We start from the raw sequence: 27,978 nt of genomic DNA, 5'->3' as shown, positions 1-27,978 counted from the left end.
TGCCGAGATAATGCCCCCCCCACCCCATCTGGGAGGCGTCCGTGGTCACCGTGGCAACAGGGATGGGTGGAACAAAGGGCTTTCCCCCGTTCAAGTTGTTGGTGCACAGCCACCAACGGAGGTCCTGTTTGCATCTGTCTGTTATTAAGATTGGATGGGATAGCGGAAGTCTTTGGAGAGACCATTGGACAAAGAGGAGCCATTGAAGAAGTCTCATGTGTAATCTCGCTAGAGGAACCAACATGATAGTCGCCGCCATGGTACCTAGGAGTTGTAGAATCAGTCTTGCCTTCGCATGTCTCAGGGGCATCAGAGTGAGAATTTGTTGTTGCAACCCTGTAATCCTTTCCTGTGGTAAGAATGCTCACATTTGAATGGTGTCCAACTCTGCTCCTATAAAGGTGACACGCTGTAAGGGCAGTAAGGCAGATTTTTCCCAGTTTATTGTGATGCCTAGTTAGTGACATAGACTGATGGTAGCGTCCCTGATCTGAATTAGTTGATGCCTGGTGGGCCAGTCGTCCAGGTACGGTAACACCTGGAATCCTTGACGTCTCAAGTGAGCCGTCACCACTGCCATACACTTGGTGAACACCCTGGGGGCTGTGGTGAGACCAAAGGGCAGGGCTCAAAACTGGAAGGGACTGGCTCCCAGCCAGAAGCGTAGGTGACACCTGGATGCCCTGTCCATTTTGACATGGTAGTAAGCATCCTTGAGGTCGATGGAACACATCCATACTTCTCTCCCAACAGTGGGAGAATGGATTGTAGAGTGACCATACGGAATTTGGACTTGTGTATGTAATTGTTGAGTTGACTGAGATCTAGTATGGGTCTCGGGTCCCCTGTTCTTTTCGGCACCAAAAAGAATCTTGAGTAAGTCCCTAATCCGATTTGGTCTGAGGGGACTGGTTGGATGGCTCCTTTCTCTATCAGCTGAGATATATCTGAGGCTGCTTGATCACTTTGACTGGGTGGAACGTCCGGGATTTTTCTTATTGGAGGGGTACTGAAGAGAATGGAATGAGGTAACCTCCGGAAATTATCCTTAATACCCATCGGTGCTGGGTGATTCTTTCCCTGGCTTCCGGATACAAGGAAATTCGACCCCTGACTGGCTCCAGATAAACACAGTTGGGCACATCCTCAGGAATGAGAGTATGGGGAGCTGCAGAAGGAGTCACGGTCTCCAGAATTGCGGGGGGCCCCTCTGCCTCTGGGGCAACGTCTCCCTGAATAACTCCCCCGTCAAGGGGGGTTCACCTTGTGCGGCAGGAAAAAACCTATGTGGTTTCTTGAACCACACCCCTCCCCCCACTGGGCCTTGAGATAAGGCCTAGACGGAAGGGAAAAACGGACCCCTACGGCAGACGGGGTCTTTCCCTCTTGCATACACCTGGTGAGGTGTCTTTCACTTTGGACCCAAACAAGGAGGAACCATCAAAAGGAGCATCAGTGAAGGAAGACTTGAAGGCCGCTGCGAAGTGACACAGGCGCAGCCAGGCTTGCCTTCTAAGGGCTACCCCTAAGCTGGCCGCCCTACTCGCTCACTCGGCCGCATACCATATGAGTCGCATGGACGAGTTTACGATGGAGTTGAGGGTAGAAACCTGTGCGTTAACTGTCTGAGCTACCGCCTCAGGTGTGTTACCCGCAAGAGCATCTCCCAGTACTTTAAGGAGATCTCTGGAGCCGAGTGAAATGAGACAAATAATTCAGCGACCAAAAAGTGAAGGTGGCTGAAGACAGGGTACGCATCCCATACCTGTCCATAGTCCTAGACTCCTTGTTAGGAGGATGGACCGACGAGGAAGACTCTGCAACTTCCTTCTGGGTGGCTGCCGCCACCACCATGGCATCTACAGGGACTCCCTTTGACAGAAACTCTTTTCCCTGAGGGGTGGAGAGAAATTTGTTGGGGCGCCTTGGTACGGGCTCCACAGAATCCATTTTTTCCAATACCTTTCGTCAAATAAGGTCAAGAAGTTCATCGAAGGGTGGAGACACCTAGGAAGCGGAGGGTTGAGCGCCAAAAGCCTTAAGGAATAATGACTCCTCCTTGGAAGGGGCATTGGAAGGCCATTCTCCTCTTTGTTTCAGTATCTCCAGGATATCGGAGAAGGAAACATCATCAGAGGAAGACGAGAGACCTCCAGAAAGTGGGGGACCGCTCTGGGTTCCTTAGGGCCTGGCGCTCTACTGCCCAATGATAGGTGAGTGTCAGAAGCTCTCGCCGGAGTGGTAGGGGATAGAAGGACTGACCCGAGTGATGTAGCTGACGATCTGGCCAGCACGCTCCCCATGGCCTCGAAGGCAGGTCCCCCTGAATCCGAGGACCGACCGACCTCCAAGGCCACGACCGGGACCAGGGTCCCCCGAGCAGATGCACCGAGTGGGAGACTCTGAACCGAAAGATGTCCTGAAGTATCCCCTTCGGGCCCGACCGAGGAGACCCGATTCTCGAAACCTGTGGACGGGACCGACATGGTTGGAGCCGAGGTCGGCACCGATAAACCCAATGGGGGTATCGGAGCCAGCACACGAAATCACTCTGAGCAGAACATACTGGCTCCGACAACAAGGATGTGCTCGAAGGAGGAATCATTGATAGGAACTGGCTCCGGAGCCGACTGGGTCGGAGCCGAAAACAATTTAACCATCACCAGCGACTGTAGGAGCCTCTGCACTACCATATCCACATCCAAATCAGAAAGCCTAGAGGATTTGGAGGAGATGGATGGGGATTGGGATCTCTTACATGGTGAACCATGCCTCACACTAGGCGACCGGCTCCGAATGGGTTCGAGAATGATCGGAGCGGACGCCGATTCACTTAACACCAATACCTCCTGCGGCCCCAAGGAAGCAGAGTCCAGTATAGTAATCTTCTCCAGAGGCTCCGAAGATGCAGATGGAGCCGGAGACCTTTTCTTGGACTTGGAGGCTTTAGATTTCGACTGACAGCTGGAAGCTGAAGCTATAGCTTCCTCAAAAGACGGTTTAAGCAGTCCCTTTTGAAATCAATTTGTATTTCCTCTCGGAGCACCTGAGGACTGAAGGCATGGCAAAAGCTACATGACTCCTGTAAATGGATGGCTCCAAGGTAGTAGACACGAGTGTCCATCTGTGATGGACATTTTATATCCGCATTTCGAACACTTTTTAAAGCCAGAAGGCTTATGTTCCTTCTGATCCTTAGACATTATCTACTAATGTAGAGAAACAGTTAAACTTCCAAAACGTTCACTACAATTAAACTTCAGACGGGCGGGAAGCCCACAATGTTAACTGCAAACAGTACTACACGGACTGAGCGAAGCTCTAAACAAACTATAAGCAATAAATGACACAACTAAAGAACCTCTAACTAAAACGGTTCTTAAACAATACGGAAACAAACACATGAACAACTCACTAAGGGAGGACTAGGTCCTCTAACTAAAACGGGCCTAGCCTGTGGGAACAGTTAGGGATAACACAAAAACACCAAGAAACACACAATCACAGCGACAGCAGCAAGAAGTAGCTATTAAAATAGCTTTTGAGTATAAACAACCAATTTCTCAAGAGAAATAAGTCAAAAGAGGTACTTAGCCACAGCCAAGCGAGACCACGTCCGAGCTCTACAAGCAGCAAACGAAATCTGGGGATACGAAGCAGGGTACCATGGGGGATACCCTCTTAGCCCAGCCAATCAGAGACTTTTGAGCTAGTAAAATAGGCCGAGTCGGAGCCAATATTCGGCTCTGAACCCATGGGTAAGAATGTAGGCGAGATAGGACTACATAACATCCATGGTTCGCAGACAGCTTACAAAGCATCAAAGGGTCTCATTGTTGAAAGGTGTCAGTCAGGAGGAGGGTACAAAAACATTTAAACAGCAATGGGACACAGTGAAGACAGTCATCAGAAAGTGGAGAAAATATGGGACAACAGTGACGTTGCAAAGAACTGGACATCCTTCCAAAATTAATGAAAAGGCAAGATGAGAACTGGTAAGGGAGGCTGCCAAGAGACTACAGCAACACTGAAGGAGCTGCAGGAATTTCTGGCAAGTACTGGTTGTGTACTACATGTGATAACAATCTCCTGTATTCTCCACATGTCTGGACTATGGGGTAGGGTTGCAAGACAGAAGCCTTTTCTTACACAGAAAACATCCAGGCCCGGCTAAAATTTGCAAAACAATGCATCAAGTCTCCCAAAATCATGTGGCCAAAATGTTCAACCTTGGTCTCATCAGACCATAACACATTTTCCCACAATTCCCAAAGGTATGTTTGGCACAAAAACACTTTGCATCACCAAAAGAACATCATCCCCCTGGTGAAGTGTGGTGGTAGCAGTATCATGCTTTGGGGATGTCCTTCAAGGATGTATCTGCAGTCATAACATATGGGTTGTCCTGCCTCAGGCAGCCCCTCGGTCGGCCGGATTACAAAGTCTGGGTCTGGCCTCGGCTGATGTCGCACTTTCCCCGACGTCAGAGCTTCTGGGGTATAAAGGCATCAGCCGACGCCATTTTCCTCAGTCTTTCTTGCCGCGCGGTGCCCGAAGCAGAAGCTGTTCGCAAGTGCCGGTCGGTCAGATCCAGAGATTTCAGCTACCGAAGACTTCTAAAAAAGCTAAGTACCCCTTTGGGGACTCTTGCCTCAGCCGATGTCAGACAAAGTAAATAATTGTTTAACTTGTGGGAAACAAATACTTCATAAGGATTTCCATTCTTACTGCCTTCCTTGCTTAGGCCCAGACCACGACGTATCAGCTTGTTTAGCCTGTGCCTCCTTCAACCGACCGACTCTTAGACATCGGTCGGAGTTTGCAGAAGAGTTTTTTGGATCCGCTTTTGCATATAAAATGCCGTCGGAGACTCCGACTACGCATTTAGCCAAAAAACGCAAGGAAAAGGACCGACACTCGCGGCCAGCGGTTTTGGCTGAAACCACGGTTAGGCCTACTGCGAGTGCCTCGGCTTCTGCTGAAACAGAGTCCTCGGTTCTTACTTCTGCCGAAATCATACCTCCAACAACCGAGGCCAGAGAGGCCCCGGCTGAGTCGGCTACAGAAATCCCTACCGAAGAAGCAAGCGCACAAGAATTGTCCGACACCATCCCATTGGACATTTCTACACCTGCACGTGGGGCAGCTAGGCCCCCTGCTTCTATGTCTATTAAGGCCTTCTCCAGGGCTAAAGCAGCTAAAATTTCAAAGGCTTTACCTGCGAAATCTACCTCACACAGACCTTCCTCAAGTTCTCAGATTCTCAGCCTTGCTGAGGACCTTATATCTCTGATTAGGGGTTCCCAACCTCACCCAGACAGGGCCTCTCAACCTCCTCCTGACAAAAGGCCTAGGACTGAACCCCCAGAACCTTTCTCCTCTGATTACTCCTCGGATGGATCTGATTTATCAGACCATCAGGAAGGGCCATACTCAACTTATGAGGATTCAGATGCAGAAGACTCTATTCCTTCTGCCTCCCCTCCAGAAGAATTTTCCTTTGGGGAGACTTTACACTCAATGAGGGAACACTTTCAATGGCAGGGTCAGGATTTCTCTGATTCTAGAAAAAGACTAAGGACCTTTTTACACTTGCCACAGCATAGGCCTTTAGCCATACCACCTGTGCTAACTGTAGTTGATGATGCATATAATGATGTCAGTTCTGCCTCTGATTCCCTTCCTCCGGCCCCTGCCAAACCTGACAGATATTACAGGGTCCTGGATTCTCACTTTCACTTGGATAAAGCCCATGCTGCAGACCCAGAAACTATTTCTCAGGGCCCAAAAGGTGTTGCAGCTGCCACTGCCAAAAACCCCCTACCCTCTGAAAGAGAGTCAAGAGCATTAGAGAGATGGGGGGAAAAAAGTTTTATACATCTGCTACTCTTTCTGCCAGGGCATTAAACTGTCAATTCCATATGATACAGTACCAGGAATATTTGTTAGATCAGCTGAATAAAAAGCTTTCTTCTCCTGAACCTTTAGACCGTAAGTCCCTTCAGGATTTGGTACACAACTCTCAGCAGGTCAATAATCATTTCTTAAAATGTGGCTATGATGCACTGGAGGCTTCATTTAGATCAGCTATGACTGGAGCAGTAATTCGAAGGCATGCCTGGCTAAAAGGGCAATCCTTGCCAGACCATGTCAAGGCTAAACTCCTAGATGCTCCAATGGAGAAACAAAGTTTATTTGGCTCCCCTGCACAGGAGATTCTAAAGAAAGTGGAAGAAAAAGCAAAATCTGTGCAAACAGTAAAGGATTTTCTGCAGGTCCAACCTCCGAGGTTCAGCAGAAACTGGCCTTCAAAGAATTGGTCCTTTCCAGACACCTCCAGAGCACAGAGGGGCTGGAATAGACGCCCGAGAGGCAGAGGTCAATCAAAGGGTGCCTACAGAGGTCATCAGTGGCAACCTGCCAACCAGAGGAGTTCTGCCACAGCTGCAGCTACAACCACTTCCACAGGACAGACACAATGACTTTGCTCTGATTCCACCTACCAGGGAACAACTGGAAGCACCCTTGGGCGGAAAGTTGGCTTTATTCTCGGAAAATTGGCATTGCATTACAAAAGACAAATGGACATTGCAAACAATAGACAAAGGATACAGGTTTTACTTCCACACTTTACCAAAAAAGAGCGGAATGCCAAACCTTCCACCAAACCAGAAGCCAGAGGCTCTAAGACAAATCAACAATTTACTCCAGATGAAAGCAATAGAAAGGGTACCATCTATGGAACAAGGCCAAGGATTTTACTCCAGACTATTCCTTGTACCAAGAAAAGAAACCCAATGGAGGCCTATTCTCGACTTGTCCGCACTAAACACATATCTCATTGTGCCAAAATTCAAAATGCTGACCCTACAGCAACTTCTTCCCATGTTGGGCAAGGAGTCTTGGCTGGTGACTCTAGATCTCAAGGAGGCATACCTGCACGTCCCTATACGACCAGATTGCAGAAGACACCTCAGATTTCTTGCAGGATCAGAGCATTATCAATTCTCAGCATTGCCCTTTGGCTTATCTACTGCGCCCAGAGTATTCACGAAATGCCTAGCATCAGTAATTGCACATTGCAGGCTTCAGGGAATTAAAATCTACCCATACCTGGACGACTGCCTAATACAAGCGGACAACAAGACAAAACTAATAAAGGATTTGGCCTATGTCATACACCTGTTACAGGCCTTGGGATACACAGTCAACATCCAGAGGTCAAGACTAGTGCCATCCCAAAGGATAACATTTTTGGGTGCGGATCTGGACACAATAACTCAGATGGCTTTTCTCACAGAAGAAAAACAAAAGCAACTCCCAGTCTACTTCATGGCTTTGACGAGACAAACTCAGCTTACTGCAAGGAAAATCCTGCAGGCCCTGGGTTACATGGCTTCCTGCATAATCTTGATCCCGCATGCCAGACTGCATATGAGGAAATTACAATGGTACCTGAGGAATGTATGGTCTCAACACAGGCACAGTCTAGAAACCATGATACCAATCATTCCATGCCTATAAAAGGAATTCCTGTGGTGGGCTCAGGCCTGCCAGACCAACAGAGGGTTGCCTTTCAACAAACCACAACCAAGGCAGACCATCACCATGGACGCCTCAGACCTAGGATGGGGAGCACACATGGAAGACAAGTGTATCCAAGGCCTATGGTCTCAACACCAGCTGAATTTGCACATAAACCTGAAGGAGATGCTGGCAGTGAAGCATGCAGTCGAGGCATTCAAATCATTCCTCCAGCAAGGACATCTGCTAATAAGGACAGACAATACCACAGTCATGTGGTACATAAACAAACAGGGAGGCACGCATTCCTACCCTCTATGCCGGATGGCAATGGATCTGTGGAACCTAGCCCTGAATCTCGACATCCAACTACAGGCCAAATTCGTACCAGGAAAAGAGAATTCACTAGCAGACAGCTTAAGCAGAACTACCACGGATGCTCACGAATGGATGCTGCATCCAGACATCTTCAAAATCATAACAAACAAATGGGGAATGCCAGAGATAGACCTGTTCGCCTCCCCCACTCAACCACCAACTGAACAAATTCTGCTCAAGAGTATACCACCCACAAGCCTGGAGGGTGGACTCCCTCTCTTTCAGCTGGAAGGCCCTAACAGTGTATGCTTTTCCACCTCTCCCATTGATGTACAAAGTTCTACTGAAGATCAGGGAGGAGCAGCCAAAGGTGATTCTGATAGCTCCAGACTGGCCAAGGCAGCATTGGTATCCGCTACTGAGAAGCGTGTCTCGGACGAACTCATGGCCTGTACCCCTATGGCCTTTACTTCTAACGCAGAACAACTACAAGACCCTGCATCCAAACTTGAAAACACTGCAGCTAACTGCCTGGAAAATTGCTTAAAACAAAACAAAACTGTTTTATCTCAGAGGGTCAAGGACATTATCCTGGAGGCTCGCAGACCCTCCACAAGAAAAACTTACTCAGCTAAATGGAAGAGATTCCTCATTTGGAGTGCATCAAAGGGTACAAATGTCACACTGGCAAACCTAGCACACATCCTAGAATACTTAGCAGAACTGTTCCACAATGGCCTGTCCTATTCTTCCATTAAGATTCATGCTTCAGCAATTTCAGCAGAGTACAACATGGATCCTCCTATCTTCTCTCACCCTCTCCTCAGACAATTTTTAAGAGGGATCAAAAATGTAAAACCTCCAAGGAAACCTCCCCTGCCTACATGGGATCTCAATTTTGTGCTGGAAAAATTAACACTACCCCCTTTTGAATCAGCAGCATCAGTAGACTTACAGTTCTTATCTTGGAAAACTGCTTTTCTTCTAGCAATCACTTCAGCAAGAAGAGTATCCGAGTTACAGGCACTAATGGCAGTGCAGCATTTCCTTATTTTTCACCAGGATAGAGAGTCTCTGAGAACCAATCCTACTTTCATGCCAAAGGTGTTATCCAGGGTATCCTTGAACCAAGCTATTCATTTGCCTACGTTCTTCCCTAACCCACAGAACAGGGGGGAAAAACTATTGCACACCTTGGATGTACACAGACAACTACGCTACTATCTGGACAGAACTAAGACCAGCAGAAAAACTGACCAACTTTTGGTAGCATATGCAACTGGAGTGCAAGGAAAAGCAATTTCCAAACAGACAATTTCAAAATGGATAGGAAATTGCATTCGATTCTGCTACTCTTTTCATGGAAAGACAACTCCTGAAAATATCAGGCCTCACTCCACAAGAGCCACAGCCACCACTACAGCTTTCCTACGAGGGGTGGCTACCAAGGACATTTTAGAAGCTGCTACTTGGAGCTCCGTGCATACATTTGCCAAGCATTACAATCTACCTTTATACTCCAGATCCGAGCAGGTTTTGCAACTGCAGTTTTACAGGGGATCTTAACTACACCATCATTATCTTAGTACCTCCTCCCCCAGTTTGGCTATGGTATTCTACCCATATGTTATGACTGCAGATGCATCCTTGAAGGACATAGTACAGTTTTGTACCTACTATAAATGTAGATGTCCGATAGGTATGCATCTGCAGTCAGGATTACCCACCCTCCTTCCCCTCTGTGGTATTCCTAGGGTGCTTACCCCTCTTTCAGCTAGCTGGGGGAATCTATTATGGTGTATTTGTTTGTATGTATATATGTAGATATATATATTTTGTTTGCTACTGTTTGGAATTTTCAACTTTTATCCAAATTTAGCCTTCCTAGAGGGCACCTGGCATCTGGGGCAAGAAACACTGAGGAAAATGGCGTCGGCTGATGCCTTTATACCCCAGAAGCTCTGACGTCGGGAAAAGTGAGACATCAGCCGAGGCCAGACCCACACTTTGGAATCCGGCCGACCGAGGGGCTGCCTGAGGCAGGACAACCCATATGTTATGACTGCAGATGCATACCTATCGGACATCTACATTTATGGTAGGTACAAAACTGTACTTTGCTTTTCTTCAGCTGGAACTAGGGCTTAGTCAAGGTGGAGGGAATTATGAACAGTTCCAAATGCCAGTCACTTTTGGCCCAAAACCTTCAGGCATCTGCTAGAAAGCTGAAGAGGAGTTTCACCTTTTAACATGACAATGACCCCAATCATACATCCAGATCAACAAAAGAATGGCTTCACAAGAAGAAAATTAAAGTTTTGGAATGGCCCAGCCAGAGCCCAGACCTAAATCCAACAGAAAATCTGTCTGGTGACCTGAAGAGGGCTGTGCACAAGAGATTCCCTCGCAATTTGACATATTTGGAGCGCTTATGCAAGGAAGAGTGGCAAATATTGCCAAATCAGGATGTGCCATGCTGATAGACTCCTACCCAAGAAGACTAAATGCTGTAATTAAATCAAAAGGTGCTTCAACAAAGTATTAGTTTAAGGGTGTACACACACACACACAATAAAGTATTAGTTTGTGTGTGCACACTTATGCAACCAGGTTATTGTATTGTACGTTTTGTATTTTTTATATTTTTCCCCTAACAGATTTGTTTGTTTTTCAATTAAATTAAAAAAAAATGCCTGAATCTCCTTGTGTTCTGACTGTGCTTCTTAAACATTTTGGAAATATAGAGTATATTTTAGTGCATTTATTATAACTGTATTTGCCTTAATATTGCTACAACTCAAGTGCTCTAGGTTGCACTGCATCTGAATTGTTTGTGTGTTTTAGCTGCTTTTCTGTATATGTAGGCTTCTCTGTATATATACACTAGCTACTTATTCTACTGTATTACTGCCTCTTAAATCATTTTTCAGTTGTGCACTTGCCTTGCTTCATTTAATAAGTTTTAAATTGCTAATTTTGTAGAGTTTTAATTGCATTTACTGCTTAGGACTACACACTCGTGTGTTAGCCTTTTCTGTGTTTATTTACTGTATTATTGCATTGCTTAGCCTGTTTTAACCAAAAAAAAAAATAGTATCTTGTTTGCTTGTTTCCCACCTTTCCTAGCCAGTATAGTCCAGATCCCAGGCTTTGCTTGTCTCAGGACTTTATTTTCTATGTTCAGAGCTATCCAGATCTTTCTTGCTGTGGTAGAGGGAAGTCCTACTGCTTACCAGTGGGAGTGGTGAGCATTGTACTGCCTATCTAACACTAGAGGAGTGATTTCCAGCTCTGAAATTGCAATTTTATTAGCCTTTTTGGGATGATTTATAACCCTTTCAACTTTCTGGCTTAAAAACGCATGTGTTTGTGCATTTTTCATGTTGTGCAGCACAGGAGGGCTACAGTTAAACTATTCCAGGTGCCAGAAAGTCTGCTCTTCAAATTTTCCCGTAGAACTAGCTGGTTTCTCAGTAGTAGCACTAAAATCTGAACCCCTGCGACTAGCAGTTGCTCTGGAACCTGCTGGAAAGCACTAGGAAGCCTGAAACTGATACAAGCACTGAACTCTCCTTGTCAATAAGGAGAAATTAATCGTAGGCACTAAACAGCCTATAATTGCAAAGTACCTTGCAAAGGTGTAAGGGAAAACAGCTCTCGTACTTTACAAAAAAAAAGCACCTAAACAGGCATGTCCAAGGGTCAGCTTCAGGTAATTTCTCCTGTCCACCTGGTGAATCTTGGCATACTGGGGCAATGCGGCAACTGCCTCATGTACACAGACAACCCTCTCTTCCTACCACCCAACACTACAACCTGCGAGAGATGCACTTACATAGACAAACTGGAAGCAAAGCCCTCTCCAGCCAAGATTGTGCTAGACAGTCAAGAGGAGAAGATCAACACCTGCACTACACCTCAAGCAACTCATAGCCCTTCAAAACCCACACCATCAACACACACACATAGCAACACTAAACCCACATATGTGGAGACCCTTAACATTAAACTGCCCAAGCAACAAGGACCTCCGAAGCTGAAATGTAAACAAACGCCAGTCACAACCAAAGTGACACATAGCTCACAACACCATCCCACTCACCAGGCTGAGCAAGGAGAAAATTACAGTCCGCTGCCTGTCTGGTGCCAGGATCTGCCACGTAACGTATGCACTCAAGTCACTCCACAACAAGTACAAATACGACTCTGTCGTTGTCCATATTGGAGTGAATGACTTGAGACATACCTCCCTGGACTACATGAAAAGAGACATGGAAGAGCTTCTCGGATCACGTGGCCCAGGCAGGTATGATCCTAGCCCTGAGTAGCATCCTGCCTTCGCCCAAAATGATACCACAGTACAAGGACAAAATGACTGACTTCAACAATTGGCTAAGCTTCTGGTGTCATACAAAGGGGATCCAGTATCTGTCTGCCTGGGAAGACATGATCGACAAACCACGATGCTTTGCCAGAGATGGTCTGCACCTGTCACCCCTGGGATTCAGGTTACTGGCTAAAGCTCTTGCCACCTGTATAGTGCCTTTTTTAGGCAAGGTTCAATGGACAAAACCACCACCATGACAGATACAAGTATGCAAAATCTGAAGGTAATGCTACTCAATGCTAGAAGTCTAAACCTCAAAATACACTCCCTTGAGGCACTCCTAAAAGTGGAGAACATTGATATCTGTGCAGTAACTGAGACCTGGTTCAAGGAAATGGAGAGCACCCCCTGCAATACCAGGCTACTCTTACCACACTTTTCGGCCACAAAAAAAAGACAGAAACACTAAAGGTGGAGGAGTGTCCATATTCACACCTCCAGGCTAGTTGCCCAACACAATGCATCTGAAATTCTCCAGGTGCAATTAACACTAGGTAAGACTGCAATCCAAATTGTAGCTTGCTACAGATCCCCCACCATGCCCCAAGATTCTCACTACACCTTTCTAAACATACTGGAAAATATTAAGATACAACCAAACACCCTAATAGTGGGTGATTTCAACTACCCTCCCATTAACTGGGAAAACTACTCAGGTACTATTACCTTTTCCCAACGGTTCTTGGAATTCATAAATTCCAATGCCCTGGATCCAACTAATCCATAGCCCCACCAGGGGCTCCAATATCTTGGACCTGGTCATTACCAACATGGGAGATAGATGCTCCACACCAGTGGTCACCCCTCATTGGTCAGGTCTGACCATAAGCAAATCACTCTTGACATCCACATCCCACCCCCACCCCCCAGTAAGGAAACCTCAGTAAAAAAACCTTTCCAAAGTATAACTTTGGTATGTACCTCATAAGACATCTGCAACAGCTGGAAAGGCCGCAGAAATACCTCACTAAAAGAATCACAGGCCTAAAGCAGATGCCATATGCTGGCCGTCTGAAAAAACTCCAGCTATATTCTGTGACATATCGTCTACTCAGAGGTGATCTCTGCTTAACATACAAGGCCATGTCAAACCCTGAGCTGTTGGACATGCTCCACTTAAAGAAACCCCAATTCCTCAGAGCCACACGCTCCAGGGATCTAAACCTTGTCATCACAATGAACAAAACATGCTGGAGGGATTGGTTCCTGACCCAGAGACTCCCCATACTCTGGACTAGACTGCCAATACATGTCAAGCAGAGTGCCTCCTTCGCCCTCTTCAAAAGAAACCTTGATGATTGGATGGGAGATAGGAAATTCACCCCGGGGATCACGTCAGTCGCTCTGCTAGACAGGGGTCCAGGGAAGTAAATATTGTGGGAAGAAATATTCAGGGAATTGTTATGGCTAGGCTAGTATAGGCCCTAGGGTCGATAGCCTAGTACCAACCTATGAAATTGTACAGGTTATAGGTCACATTATAGCTGGGAAAAGTTTTGAAATTATTTATTGTGGTCTCATTTTTTTAAATCACAAAAACCTGGCATTTTAACAGGGGTGTGTAAACTTTATATATATATATATATATATATATATATATATATATATATATATATATATATATATACACATACATTTATGAAGCATACAGACTTTTGTAAACTTCCTTGGAAAGAACTCACTGTCAGGAGAGACTTCAGCATTTAAGACTTTTATTAGAAAAATTAAGTTTTGATTGCTTTTGTTCATTAAGGGTAGTAGTTGAACGTTATCAGAAAACTGCTTTGGTATCTGTTGATGAACAGATTTCAAGTGAAATAGTCCTGTGTTGTTACATTGTTGCGGGTGATTTTCCTTACTAATTTGAGGACACATTTGAATAGCTTCTCGTTTAGCCGGGGTGGGGGGGAGTTGTCCGCCATGAGCAATATTTGCCATTTTAATTCCCTTGCCCTCTAGTAAGGTGTTTGTGCAGTTGAAGGGTAATGCTCATATTAAAGAGATGCTTTTTAGGGCAAGAAATTTAAAGGAGTTGCACTGGCTTTATGTATGTCTGGCCAAGGCATTTTTAAAGTCCAGTGCCGATCATTTGCCAGTGCTCTTTGATCTATGTCCTGAGTAACCCTAGTGGTTTACCTACGTAGTATGCCTCACACTGTGTGCATACTATCAGGTATGCTACATTGGAAGATTGAATTATTTGTGGATGGTGAAGTTGATATTCTGAAGGTGCAGTTTTAGTGGGGAGAACTTGGTTGCACCAGTGACAGTTGTCCGTGTTTGTGCATCCCCATATTGGTGCTGCGGCTGTAGCCAGTGGTTTTTAGGGACCTGCTTTTCTTGCAGCTAAGTTCTGCTCTAGTGCCTTGGCTGGCAATGAGCCCTGGGTTGTCAGCGACAAGGGACAAGTTCTTTGTAATAATGTCTCTGATGGCACTGCTGTCCAGGGAAATGGGGACGGGGAATCTCAGTGATTGGTCTGTCAGATTTTTAGGTTTGGGTGAAACCTATGTCTGAGAATGGGGTGACGGGTTATTTGGAACTTCTGCCAGCTACGACTGCCTCTGTTTGTTCATCTAGGATGTTGGTATGCATATTGCCTCTCCTAGAGGTGCTGTTTCAGGTCCTGACATTTCTTGAGGAAAGTATCATCACTGATGATCCGACTTAGCCTGATTCACTGCCCCTTGACTAAGTTCTTTTTCATGAAGTTGAGGGTATTGGCTGTTAAAGTGGAGGTAATGGTTACAGAAACTCACTTCTCCTAGGGAGATTGGAATAAACTTGTGGGCTTGGTAATCTCAGGGGAGGCAGAGTTGAGGAATTGGATTTGAGTGCCTCTTCCCGAAGTGGTGAACCATAGGAAGTCTAGGCTCCCTTCCATTTTGTAAAGGAAACTGTCCAATTCTGGATCGGGACTTGACCAGATGAAAAAGATGTCACCTATGTAATTCCCGTAGAGGCGAATGTTTTGGAACCCAGGTAGAAGGAGGGTTTCTTACTCCCAGGCACTAAGTACTAGATTTGTGTAGGCAGGAGCCATTTCTGCTCCCATGGTTATGCCTTTAGTCTGCTGCAAGATCTCCTCATTGAAGGAGAAGTTGCTGTTATTAAGATCCATTGAAATTAGTTCTAGGATGGTTTTGATCCTAGTCCTGCCTAATTTTGTGTTCCTTATTAGGTAGTTGCTGACCAAAGTGGTCCCCTCGTGGTGGGGCATTGCTTGTGTAAAGAGCCACAATGTGACCAAAATGTCATCAGAGGGATCCAGTTTAGGGCATGCATTTTGTTAAGAAGTAATCACGAGTCCTGTAAATAGAAGTGGGACTTCTGCACGATGAGGTTCAACATGGAGTCCAAGAACTCCGATATGAATTCTGTTTTTGAGCGTTTGGATGACACGTGCCTGAAAGGGGGATCATGATGGTGTTTGTGAATTTTGGGGATCCTGAACAGTTTGCCTGGCTGGAGTTGTCCACTTCCATGAATTGGAACTTCTGTGGGGAGATATGTCTGGCCTGCAGAAGTCGCAGGAGAGTAAAATCTACAAGTTTGAACTGTTTGACTACGTGGTCCAGGGTGACCTTTTGGTAGCATTGGTCCTCAGCTAGCCCTTTGTTAATTTTCATGATATAGTTCTCTTGTTTCATGAGGACTATTCCTGTGACTTTGTCTGCCTTCATAATTCTAAGTTCTGGGTTGTGGAGGATGGCTCTGAGGGCTGTGTGTTCCCCAACTGTAAGGTTGAACCCATGTGGTTGGGTTCTTTGCTTGGGAGGTCTCTGTCTTTTTTACACAACAAAGAAAAGGTGTTGAGGGACCTGTTTACACTGTGGTTGAAAACACTTTTGTATTGTATACACACTACACACATGCACACCTCTTAGTATAATGAATGGAAGTTTTGTCAGAATGTGTTCTAGTGAAACAAGTCCATCCAGAGCCATAGCCATAAAAGAGCATGCAACAAAAATAAAAATGGCTTTTGAATGGTGGAGGGTGGGGGAGCAAGCCTCCTAGCACTACCTCCTGTGATTCTAATCTTGCTGTAACATACAAGTAGCTGTATCCCTGATTGGACCTGTGACATGCTGCACTGGTACCACTTCACAAGGGAGAGTGGTGTCACATCATACCCAAATAGTTTCTGACCCATCAGTCAAATCAGCATTCTGTGTAAAAACATGGAGGGAATCACAGTGACGCTTATTGGGAATGAAACCTTGGTCCCATCTCTAGCTGTGGAACAGTATGGGTGTGTTTAGGGGCGATCTTCATTTTGAGTCTTGTGGCATTCTTTGAAGAGGTAACAGTAGCACCTGAAGGGCTGACCGTGTGTGTCCTACCTGTCTTGATATTGCTTAGTCACCGAGCATTATTCCTGGTTGGGAAATAGCTTACAAATTAAAAGCACCGGATGTCAGTTTGTAAGTAATTAATTAAATGGGTAAAATATCTGATGCAATAATTCACAAGGCATGCTGGTTTGTGTGTAGGGGGAGGTTACCTGTCTGTTTGTGCATGGATTACCTTTGTTGTCCCACAGACTGTGTACTGGGGCCGTTGTTCTTTTGAACTACTCTTTTCAAATATAAAATCGGTAAATGAGCTATGGGCAAGAAAATGTGCTGATGATTGCACACTAGGAACATTAGCTCAATAACAGATGACCAAGTTCTCCAAGATGGTTTACAAAAAATGAATACCTCATACAGTAGTAATGACCTTGTAGGTACCTAGCTGCTTACTAGGTTATTGAGTTGTATCTTAAGAAGCATAGTCTTTCATTTCCATGTAGTTTTTAGTCCTCATATTTTGCATACAAATAACAGAGTGGTGGGCAGACAAGGATATGTTGGGACATTTACTTGTTGCCCCATCCATGAGGGAACATGGGTGTCAAACCAGAAGTGAATTTATGTTTTCTCTCTCATTTTTCCAAATTAAGTTGGTTAAGAATAGAGTAAGAGAAGTACTTTGCTCTATGTGGTGTGGAAGATTGTTCCATTGTCCCTCCAATATGTTCCGTTTATGTTGCAGACGCGATTGAGATCTCTTGAGCAGTTGTTCCTGCTAGCACTGGACTAGCAAATGTGTAATGGGAATGGGTTGGACAAGACAGGGTATGTTGAGGCTGTATATGTGAGGCAGAGGTTGCCTCTTAGTAGCCTGTCTGACACAGAGACAAGGGGCAAGGCTTTGAGATGGTCTTTGTAGCTTGTGATATGGGCTATTGAGTTGTTTTTTTGTGATGAAAGTATTGTTGTCATGCTACATTTGTGACTAATGTTTGAATAGGTACATAGTGAACTGGGAATTATATTAAATGATCAACCTGAGTGATGAAGAAAGCAGTGTACACTGGAATGGTTACATCCCTGGACAGGGGCAGTGCTGTGTGATGAAAAAGGATTTCCTTACAGTGGTGGATGTGTGTTATCTGGTGAGTTTTGCAGGGGGTTACAATTTAGCTGCGAGAGTTTATCTATCATGAATGATTGTACAGTGCCTTTGCGCAAGGTTTGCTCTTACTCAATACTTCATTAATCTTCTTGAAGAAGTTCACCAGTTTAAGTAGGCAAGATCTGCCTTTGATGAATCGGAACTGGCTTGAGTCAAAGAGTTTGTAAAGCATCTATGTACTTACTTATTAATTCCATAATGATCCTTTTCATTGTCTTGCAGATGAGACTGGTCCGACTTTGGTCTGTAATTACTTGGGTCAATTGTCTCCCAGCCGTTCTTGCTGTCCTCCATTCATCTGATGCAAGACCTGCTTGGAGTCTAGTATCAAATACCCTCTGTATGTGTGTAGGGAGGGACTAACTCGTCATATTTCAGGCCCAGTATGCTATTTGGCCCATGTAAGTAGTGTTCTTGGCCTTAGATAACACCTTGAGTAGTGCTTCTTGGGAGAATCGAGAGGGGTTGTAGAATCAGGTATGTGATGTGGGAATATGGGGGGGTGAAATATGAGCTGTACTTATTCACTATTAGATGGGTTATGTCCTGTGGATCCAACTGTGTGGTATTCTTTGCTGTTAGCACTGCGCAGTGCTGAGCATTGTTTCTGAGATTTCTAGTATAGTTAAAAAAAAAAAAAAAAAGGATCTGAAGTAGTTAACTTTATTTGATCATTAACCTGCGGGATGTCTGATCCAGACCGGATCTGAGATGGCAATTTCACCAGCATCTGATCTGAGCTCCATGCTCCTCCCCTTACCCAGAATACCCTTCCATCTCCGTCCTTCCCTCAGATCTCATTTGCCATGGCTTTACCAAGCAGCGTGGTCTAGAGCTCCAGGCGTGGTAGGACTTTTTCTGTTGTTTTTGTGGGTGTTTGAGTTGCTGTTAGTGTAGGTAGGTTTTCTACTGTCCTGTGCCTTCCCTCCCCTTGTTTGACGTCGCATTTCCTGTCAAAAAAAAAAAAAGTTGTTTTCTGTGTTGTAGGACAGGCCTTATCTCACTTCCCCCTCCTTGAGAGTGTGTCTGTGTGCATGCGTGTCTGTGTGCGTGTTGGGGTTGGGTAGTTCAGTTTAAACCCTTTTAGTTTAAACTTTTTGGTACATCATACCTTCTGTGTTGGTATGGCAGATCAACAGGCCAAGCTGGTTTTTAGGAAGTACACAGAGTGTGGCCATAAGTTGTCCCCAGTGGATGGCCGTACTCTGTGCATTGTGTGTCTAGGGGGTAGCCCATCTGTTTTTGGACTGTTCTATTTGTGTGGGTTCAAACCCAGGGCCCTAAAGGATCGTAGGACAAAATTGATCCTCAAGGGACTTCTCCCTGCTGTGGAGGCAGCTGCCACATCTTCTATTGTGGTTATGGCCGTGACCGCACCTTCAACTTCAGCTGCTGTCTCCTCCTCTCCTTCCCAGACCAGGACTCAACTTCCTGGACATAGGCCTGTGGATAGGGAGTCAAAAAAAAGAGAGGAGCAAAGACAGAGAGACAGACAAAGGGAGGAAGAGATCCCCGGACCGGTTGGATCCAGTGGGTCCTCCCTCTAAACACAACTTTTTCCAGGCCAGCCTCTCCTCGGCTCCGATCGCTGAGATTTTCACTGGAGCCGGTGGAGCTTAGACCTCTTTCCAGGGCCTCCGTACACCGACCCTCCTGGCAGGCGTCAGTGGCCTCGTTGCAGTCTATCTGAAGTGGACATGCACAAAATGATGCAAAGGTTTATTCGCACCCAGATTCAGATGGGGGTTTTACCAGCCCCCTCTCCCTCCAGAGAGGAGAGCTAGCTTCCCTTCTTTGCCTCGATATCTCCTTCTCTTGTCTGACCTCCGGTATCTGAGTTCTTGGATCCGAGAGGTCCTGGAGTCAGAGGATCGGTGCCGATGGTACCGTGTGCCTTGACGCCAGCCATTACCTTGACCACGTCTGATCCGACTGGTTCAGAGCTGAAGCCCAAGAGGTTGGGTCTTTCTCCTTTGGCTCTGATGCCATCGGGTCAAAGACTACCCCTCTGTATCTCTGCTCCGTCCCCCACGCCAGATCTGGGGAGAGCAGTTTCCTTGACAGTTTTTCAGGAGGCTCGTTCTCCCTTGAATTTCGACGTGGTGGAGAGGGTTCTCTCCAGGGGATCGAGGCCCCTGACCATCTCATTGGATTCCACCCTGACTCCCTCGCTTCTGGGTGAGTCTTCAGCCATTTTGCCCATGCAGGGATAGTCTGTGCTCGATGTGCCCCAGACAGTTTCCCTCTGGGAACCACAAGTAGTTTGTGAGCCCTGTCCGGAGAGTCCAACCAAAGTGATCCCTAGCAAACGAATGTGCAAAAGTAGGCATCTGGACTCCTCTTTAGAGTCCTTCACTGAGAATACCGACGTGGAGGAAGGGGAAGGTTCCCCCAGATCAACCCCCCCAATGATGTCTCCTTTGTAGACATCATGGAAATCCTGGACGAGTGGGGGGGGGTTGGTCCACCCCCAAATCTTCCTCGGATGTGTCGGTGTTCCTGGAGGCCTTTGATATGGGCCCGTCTACCTCCTGGGTGTCCCCCCCCCCCACAGATCCCTTGGTGGACCTTATTACCACCAAGGCATGGAAGGAGCCAGACACTGTGGAGCAAATCCCCAGGTACCCTGATAAGATCTTGAGCCCTCCAGTAGGCAGACTGAGTTGGAACAACGGGTCCCCAGTGGATGCCATGGTGGTAGCGGCTGCCACTAAGAACTAACCCAGGAACGTTCTTCAGTCCATCCCCCAAGAGTCTAGGATGATGGATCATCTGGGAAAGCAAACATATGCTTCAGCCACCTCTTCTATAAGGGCGCTGAATTATTTGGCCCACATAACTAGACTACAGTGAGACCTGGTCAAGGAGTTCAGAGTCGCCCCCAGAGTCCATGTCTCCAGAGGATTAAACACACATTCTCTGCAAAGATGGCCACTAAGTGGTTACAAATACGTCCATGCGCCTCCTGTCACATGCCCCTGAAGGAGCAGCAAGGGCTGCTGGTTCTGGCATTGCCATGAGGCGACATGCCTGGCTTAGGCTTTGTCAATTCACGGAACCCTTTAACTGTCCTAGAAAACTGTGAATCCCTATCAAAACTAAACAAAAAGAGATAAGAAAGAGCAAACCAGCCTGGGTGGTCTATGTGCATAAGTAAACAATACTTTGAGAGAGAGAGGACCACATTATGATATATAGCAAAACATCACAACATTATCTTGGGTACTGAAACACCACCAGGAAAACAAAGGCTTCCCATGAACTTCAGCTGGCATTGGAAGCTAAGGATAATTATAGATTCTTATGTAAGGAAGTTATGAAATAGCATCCAACGTTGCTCTGAACTCCTTCAAAATGCCACTGCCTGCTCTGATCTGTTTTCTAATGCAAAGGTACTGGCAAAAAAAAAAATGGTGCGAACTTCATTCCCTAAATTAGACCCACATACACACATATACAAAGACCTAAACTGTCTTGGAAAATGGGCACAAGTAAAGCTGCAGAAGATGAGTAGTGTATTATTTTACTGAAGGTTTTTAAAGAGCCTTTGTTAGTAATGCTGTAGTTACATGGCTAGCGGCAGTGGATGTAAGTAGACCTTGCATTATTAAATTAAACTGACGTTATGCTGTACGTACAGGTTGCTCTTGAGGTAAATTTCCATGCTCCGAACAAAAACTGAAAATGACACAGACAAATTTACTATGTATTCTGCCAGTTCCTAGTTGTTGACTTTTTTTAATCTTCGTTCTACTAATGTAAAGCATTTACTGTTATGCCAGAAGAAATGGTGCGATGGTTTTGTAGCTCAAACCATTCAAGTGTTCATAACACCTTTAATAAATTCTCACATTTTGAACAAGCACATGGCTACACATACATTAATAGAAAAGACAAATATTGTAAACATTTATTATTTTTCATAAAATGTTATTCACTCCAACACTGCATAATTGCTCAAGTCCTGGCTTCTCTTAAACCTCACTTCTCCTCCTCCTAAACATTGTTCTGCATGTTTTGTGCCCACAAATTCCATCTATTTCTCTGTAATTTGCTCCTTCCCTCTTGACCCCACGTCCAGCTTGTTTATCTGCTTTATTTTCACTATTTCTGTTTTGATTGGTTTAGATTTTAATTTCCGTTTTGTATTATTTACTTTTTTGGCAGCCAGTACCATTAAAATTTAGTAAGGTGTTACTGTATTTAGGCAGTTTAGTTCCTAAATCTCAGCTCAAAAGAATAATTTCCTTGGTTACAGTAATTTGCTCTCCCAACATTTCTGGTAGAGGGACTTTTTAAAATCTGCCAGCTCAAACCATTTCCAAAAAAAAAAAAAAACTTTTTCCATTCATGCCTCCAGCATTTGCAGTCTACCTGAGAAAAAAATTCTGTGAAGTCTGGGGTATAACCTACTTATGCAAATGCTTTTTTATACCAGCAAAACACCTTCTCTTTTGCAGTATTAAAACAACAAGGTCCAGGAACAGTACTTGTTTGCTCTTTTAGAAAAAAAATGTACTTTTAGTATTAGCCAGACAGTGTGCTGTGACGTTTTAAAAAGCACACATTCTCTGCATGTAAAAGATTGCTTTCTACAAGTAACTTTTGTGTGAAGGATTGTATAACCTGGTAATCAGGAAAATATGATTATAGTGTCAAGCTCTGTTAACTACTGTTCATCTGAATATTGTCACTCTTTGTTCCAGTAAGCTGGCAAATATTTTTCGCCCGTTTCCTTTGATAATGAAAATACTTGGTTTTCAAGGCCTTTTAGCCAACTGGGCCATTTCTTGATACAGTAGACCGACCAGGGAATATTCCCACAGTTAATACAAAGATTCAGGTATGGAAATTCAGCAAATCAACCTTTTGCGAAATTCAGTTTTTCCTTTCTGTGAAGTTGTGTGATCCTGGAGTTGTGTATTTAATTTCTGGGGGTGTGGAGGTGGAGCCACCACCCCCCATCATAAAAAGTGTGCGTGTGTTTGTGTGTGTGTTTTTCTTATGCAATTACAGTTTTGAGATTATTTAGTTGGAGACAGTGGTAGTCCTGAGTTTATATGCATACTTCAGTTGTGTATGTACTTACTGATTTCTCTGTTCGTGTCTGTCCAAATTTAAAATTTTCCTTTCCATTTCAAGGGCGGCTGCGGTGGTGCAGCTGTTAGCGTTGCCACCTCACAGCAAGAGGTTCTCCGGTTCGATTTGCGGATTCTGCATGTCCTCCCTGTGGTGGGTTTACTCTGGGTGCTCGGTTTCCTCCCACATCCCAAAGGCATGCTGTAGGTGGATTGGACACTCTAAATTGGCCCTAGGCGTGAGTGCATGTGCCTTCTGTGGAAGGTTGGGTGTCGGTCTGGCAACTCGACACTGTAAAACTCCACTGCCAATCATGAGCGGACAGGTGATCCGCTGTGGCGACCCCTAACCCGGGAAAAGCCGAAAGAAGAAGATTTTCCTTTTCATTTCAGTAAACATTGTACTTGCTACTGCTTGTTAAGTGTGGAACTTTTTTTCCTGGCTCTGAGCTCTTTCGGACTGTTCCGTGTCTACACATGACAGTACATCTTTTTTTGCCTACACATGGCAATACATCTTTTCCTGCCCAGAATACTGCATTTTCATATTTCCAACAGCTAACAGAATGCCTTGTAGTTGTAGTTTGAAACATTCCACAGTGAGTCCTTTGTTTAAAGCAAAATTATGAAAAGCCTCTTCCTGGCTGTGTGCCTGGAGTTACCCATGTTTTGATAGCTTTTGGAGAAGTTTTCTCATGAGAATGGTACATGCTACTCTGTTTACTTGTTATCCCAGCCTTCAAATCATGTTTTTTTAGAAAGCTCAGAGTATCGTGTATGACTTATTATGCTTTAAATACTGTTATGGTGGCCATTGTTGAAGCTGTCTTCATCAGCATAAATGTTTGTGTAACTAGTTACTCTTGTAAGTCTTTTGTTTGTGGCTTTTTTGTGTTTAATTTTAGCTTTGTCTACATTCTGAAATGTGCAAGAGTCAAATTGATATACACGTACCATTTGCCACCTGCTGAAGAATTTAATTTCTTTTATCTGTTACAGATTGCTTATCCCATGTGGAAGGAATGTTTTGCCCAGGATTTCTACAGGTTTTAAGATCTCCTTTTAATGTAGGTAAGCTAACTTTCATTTGTGTTGTTGTGGCTGAATTGAACCACGTTTCCTAGCTTGAAGAGCTTTGACCCAGGTTGGCTACTACATACTAGTGCTGCCCCTTTTTCATGTTCCATTACTGTTTCTGTGATAAATGGACATTTTTTTGTATGCTGAAATTCTGCATTCATTGAGTGGTACCAGGTATTCAGTTTTTTTCTGCTATATCCTGGTGTGTTTGCCATGGCAAAGTAACATATATTCTGAAACATTTTTATAAAACTATACATGCGCATTTATATCTTATTGAAATTCCTTTGGTGCTGCTGTTACTGAGTAATGTCCTTTACATAGATTTTGGGTGACTTATGTTTTGCAGTCTTATTCACGTGTTTGCATTTTTCCTTAACACTTTTTTATTGCATTTGTATTAGAACTGTTGAAATATTTGTTCCATGAATTCTAAGTTTCCTGTACAGCTGTTGTGATGGTGGTCTTTTACTGTGTGGTCAGAATATCTGTCGATCTTTTGAGTTGTGCTTGATAGTACCATGCAGTAATGGATTTCTACCTTTCTTATGCCAAGCTGCAGGTTGCAATCAGACCGAAGTTTATGACAGTGTAACTACAGCTCATATTTTTAGTCTGTGCAGTGTTCTGAAACGTTCATGCCGAGCTGTTTTCTATGTCAGTCATTGTTACCACTATGTGTAGCAAGGGCTGTCCTACAGGTTTCATATTTTTTGATTGCTTACTTGTAGTATCTGAGGGAGTGTGTGTTTTTTTTTAAGTTGACTTGGTTAAAATGTTAGTGAGTGCTGGGTGGATGCATATGTGTTAGCTTACTGATTGTAAAGGTATGTGTTTCTGATTGATATTTGTTTTTATAAAATTTCCGCTTTTCTGTAGTAGATTCCGGTCTGTCTTCTCTGTGAGACTTGATTTAAACTATTTATGTGGTATTATTTTCTTCTGATAATAGTTATGTATTTGTTTCATTTCATCCCTTGTACATTTACTACTATAAAGATTTTGGTGTAACTGGGGAAAAGGTGTCTTATTTTTTCCTGTCTTTACTGATAAACAATTATCATAACGAATTAAGGCCATTGTACATTCAGAGAAAATAAGCTTCCGTTTACTGGAATTCAGTTAAACCTGGACATATATTGATGGACAAGACAGGTCTATGTTAAACTGATGGTACAGTCCACGGAGATGCTTGGAAATGTGCAGTGCTATATAGAACCATTTTATTGCACCCTTTTTTTAGGTAGGATCACCAGAACAATAGATGTATAAAATCTGTGCAAAGTGTTCAGCCATGGACCATAATAGTTCCACCAACGGGTCCTTGTCAGGGCATTGTGAACTGAAACCTTGTGTGTGTTTGAATATTTCAGCATTACTGTGTCTGATGCCCTTGCGAAAAAATGTAAAGTAGTTGTCATGCCAGTGACTGAACAGTCTTCTACATACAGCTTAGTCATGTTTTACATAGTTTAATTTTGTAAAGTGTCAGTAGGTCCAAATGGAGTCTTTTCTGAAATAGATGGTTACCACTACCAAAGTTATGTTTCTTTGTAAATTGTTCTGCTAGTCTGTGTTATCTCCTGTAATATTTTGAACCACTGAAATTGCAATCAATCAGCATGTACTTTAATCAGACAAACAATAATGTGAATTACTGACTTTAAGGGGATAACGTATTCAAGGTGCCTGTTCTTTTAATGGGAGGTGTACAGCTATTTTGGCTTGGTAAAGGGCATGGAAGTGATCGTAATGGGAATATTGTTAAACCAATACCTGTGGCTTACACAAGTTATGTTAAGTTATGCATGTTGCAAGGAACAGATTGCACCAGTTTGCCTTTTTACATGGCGTTGCTATGTAGTTTTGACATTTGTAACCTGTTAATAGACAGAGTAGCAATTTTAGTAAAAACTTTCAACAAAAGTCAGTACCTTTTCATGAGTAATGTGTTATAAGTCCTGCCAAACATGGATGGAAGTGTTACAGGAATACTTTCTGCTTGAATGTGATAATTAATGGAGAATTTCAGGATGTACTTGCATTGTTCGGGTAAGCTGTAATTAGAATTGTAATGTGTTAAGAATACTAAAGTAGATGCTTTATTTTATGTTTGATTATTGTGATAGGGCACTGATCAAAAAATGACCAAGTTTCCTGCCCATCCCAGATTGAAATAAAAAACGAAACTAGTATTTAGCTGAGCAGTGGTATATGTGACTTATGTATCTGTTTGTTTTGTATGCAGTTTAGGTATGACTAAGCCGCCTCCTGTCTCACTTCCCAGCTGCATATGTAGCTTCACCCAGCAGTTTAAGCCCTCTGAGCTAGCGTTACCAATATCCCCCTTCATGATAATGATAGGTCCCTGGAAAGCTTGTAAGCCATCACTGGATGCAGGTTTTATTGATGGATTGATTAGGCTCTGCCTTCTTGCTTACTGGGTAGTCAGGCAGTCTTGGCCTGCAGGAACATGCCTGCCTTGTGCCGTAGGATTGTTACTGTATGCACAGCAATTGAAATTACTTGTACTTGGAAGAGGGTTGCAAGTTAAAACATTTTTAATTAAATAATGAAGCAAAAATGAGAAATAGAAATGCTAATGGATGTGAAAAAACCCATGTGAGAATAGAAAATGGAGATCAGATTAAAGAATGTTTGTGCACATTTTTATAGAATTCAGTATTCTTTTTTTATTGACTTCAACAACTGGCTTAGTTTCTGGTGTCATTCCAAGGGGATCCGGTATCTGAATGCTTTGGATGACGTGGTTGACGGCCCTCAATGCTTTGCCAGTGATGGCCTCCAACTGTCACCCCTGGGATTCCAGATTCTGGTCAAGGCTGTTGCCTCCCCCATTGTGCCGTTTTTAGGCAATGTCCCAAAGATAAATCTTCCAACATAAAAGATCTGTCAAAAAGCAAATTGAAGGTCATGCTGCTTAACTCTAGGAGCCTTAACCTGACATTGCACTCACTGGAGGCTCTCCTCACACTGGAAGATGCTGACATCTGTGGAGTCACAGAAACTTGGTTGAAGGCTACAGATTTATACCTCATTCCACACATTCTGATCCCAAAATGAGGTTAGGAAAGCACATCTCCAGTGTGACTTGCTAGCATGACACACTAGAAATACTCCAGATGCAACAGACAGTTGGCAAGACACCCATCCAAATAATAGCCAACTGTAGACCTCCTCCATGATTCAGGACACGCATTACTCCTACCTGGACCTACTTGACTCCATCAAGGTACCCCCTAACACCCTGATCCTTGGTGACTTCAACTACCCCACCATAGAGTGGGTGAACTATTCCTGCACTAATGCACTCGCCCGACGATTCCTAGACTTCATGAAATTCTAATGCACCAGACCAGCTTGTCTCATCCTCCACAAGGGGAGACAACATTCTGGACTTGGTTCTCACCAACATGGGCAACTGCTGCCATAGTAAGTGCTTCTCTGGTGAGATCAGATAATCAATCTATCTCATTCTAAGTTTCTATCCTGCCCAAACCCCCCCCCCCAGCTGTAGCCAGGCTGAAAAGCATCTCAAAAGCTGACTACAACCTCGTAAGGGAGGGTGTCAGTAGCTTCACACCACTGCCCCTCTCAGAGGATGCAGACAACTATGTTGAACAGTATGCCAATGCAGTATACAAGCACCTGTACAACTGCATGGACTCGGCCATACCCAACAAAACTAAAACTTGCTGCTAAGGAAACACAAACTTGTCTGGTGGGCATCTCTTCGTTACAACAAAAGGAAGAAAACTGTTGCCCAAGGGTAAAAAGGAACAAATTCCAAATTGGAAAAACTCCCTCCTTAGCCTCAGCAAGCAAATTAGATCACTACTGAAAACCTCCAAAGCCAATTACGAATCAAAACTAGCCTCCGAAACAAAGGGAAACCACAAAGCCTTCTTCAGCTACGTCAGGAACCTCAATGGCAAAGCCCAGGTTTGTTCTGAATTAGTACTTAAAGGTACCACTTACAATGGTCCTGTTGACCTGGCCAGCCTGCTAGCAGATAGGTTCAGTGCAAACCTCACCCCCCCAAATGCCTATTCAACATCCTCAATACTTGTCCGCATCTCACATCTCCGTAGATCGTGTTAAAGGTCC

General features: G+C 44.4%; 1 protein-coding gene across 2 annotated transcripts in view; it reads left to right on the top strand.

Moving 5' to 3' along the window:
• MRPS12 (mitochondrial ribosomal protein S12) overlaps nucleotides 1-27,978 on the top strand; it is a 327,687-nt gene that overhangs the window by 218,748 nt on the left and 80,961 nt on the right. For both annotated transcript variants that reach the window (XM_044063039.1, XM_044063045.1), the window contains one exon: nucleotides 23,770-23,841. In XM_044063039.1, the coding sequence (XP_043918974.1) occupies nucleotides 23,770-23,841 (72 nt within the window). The remainder of the gene's footprint in view (nucleotides 1-23,769; nucleotides 23,842-27,978) is intronic.

Source organism: Protopterus annectens, chromosome 1.part0, assembly GCF_019279795.1.
Source record: "Protopterus annectens isolate FY-2018-M chromosome 1.part0, PAN1.0, whole genome shotgun sequence".
Taxonomy (NCBI): Eukaryota; Metazoa; Chordata; order Ceratodontiformes; family Protopteridae; genus Protopterus; species Protopterus annectens.
Note: the sequence above shows the minus strand (reverse complement) of the source record. Positions and strands in the feature narration are given on the sequence as shown.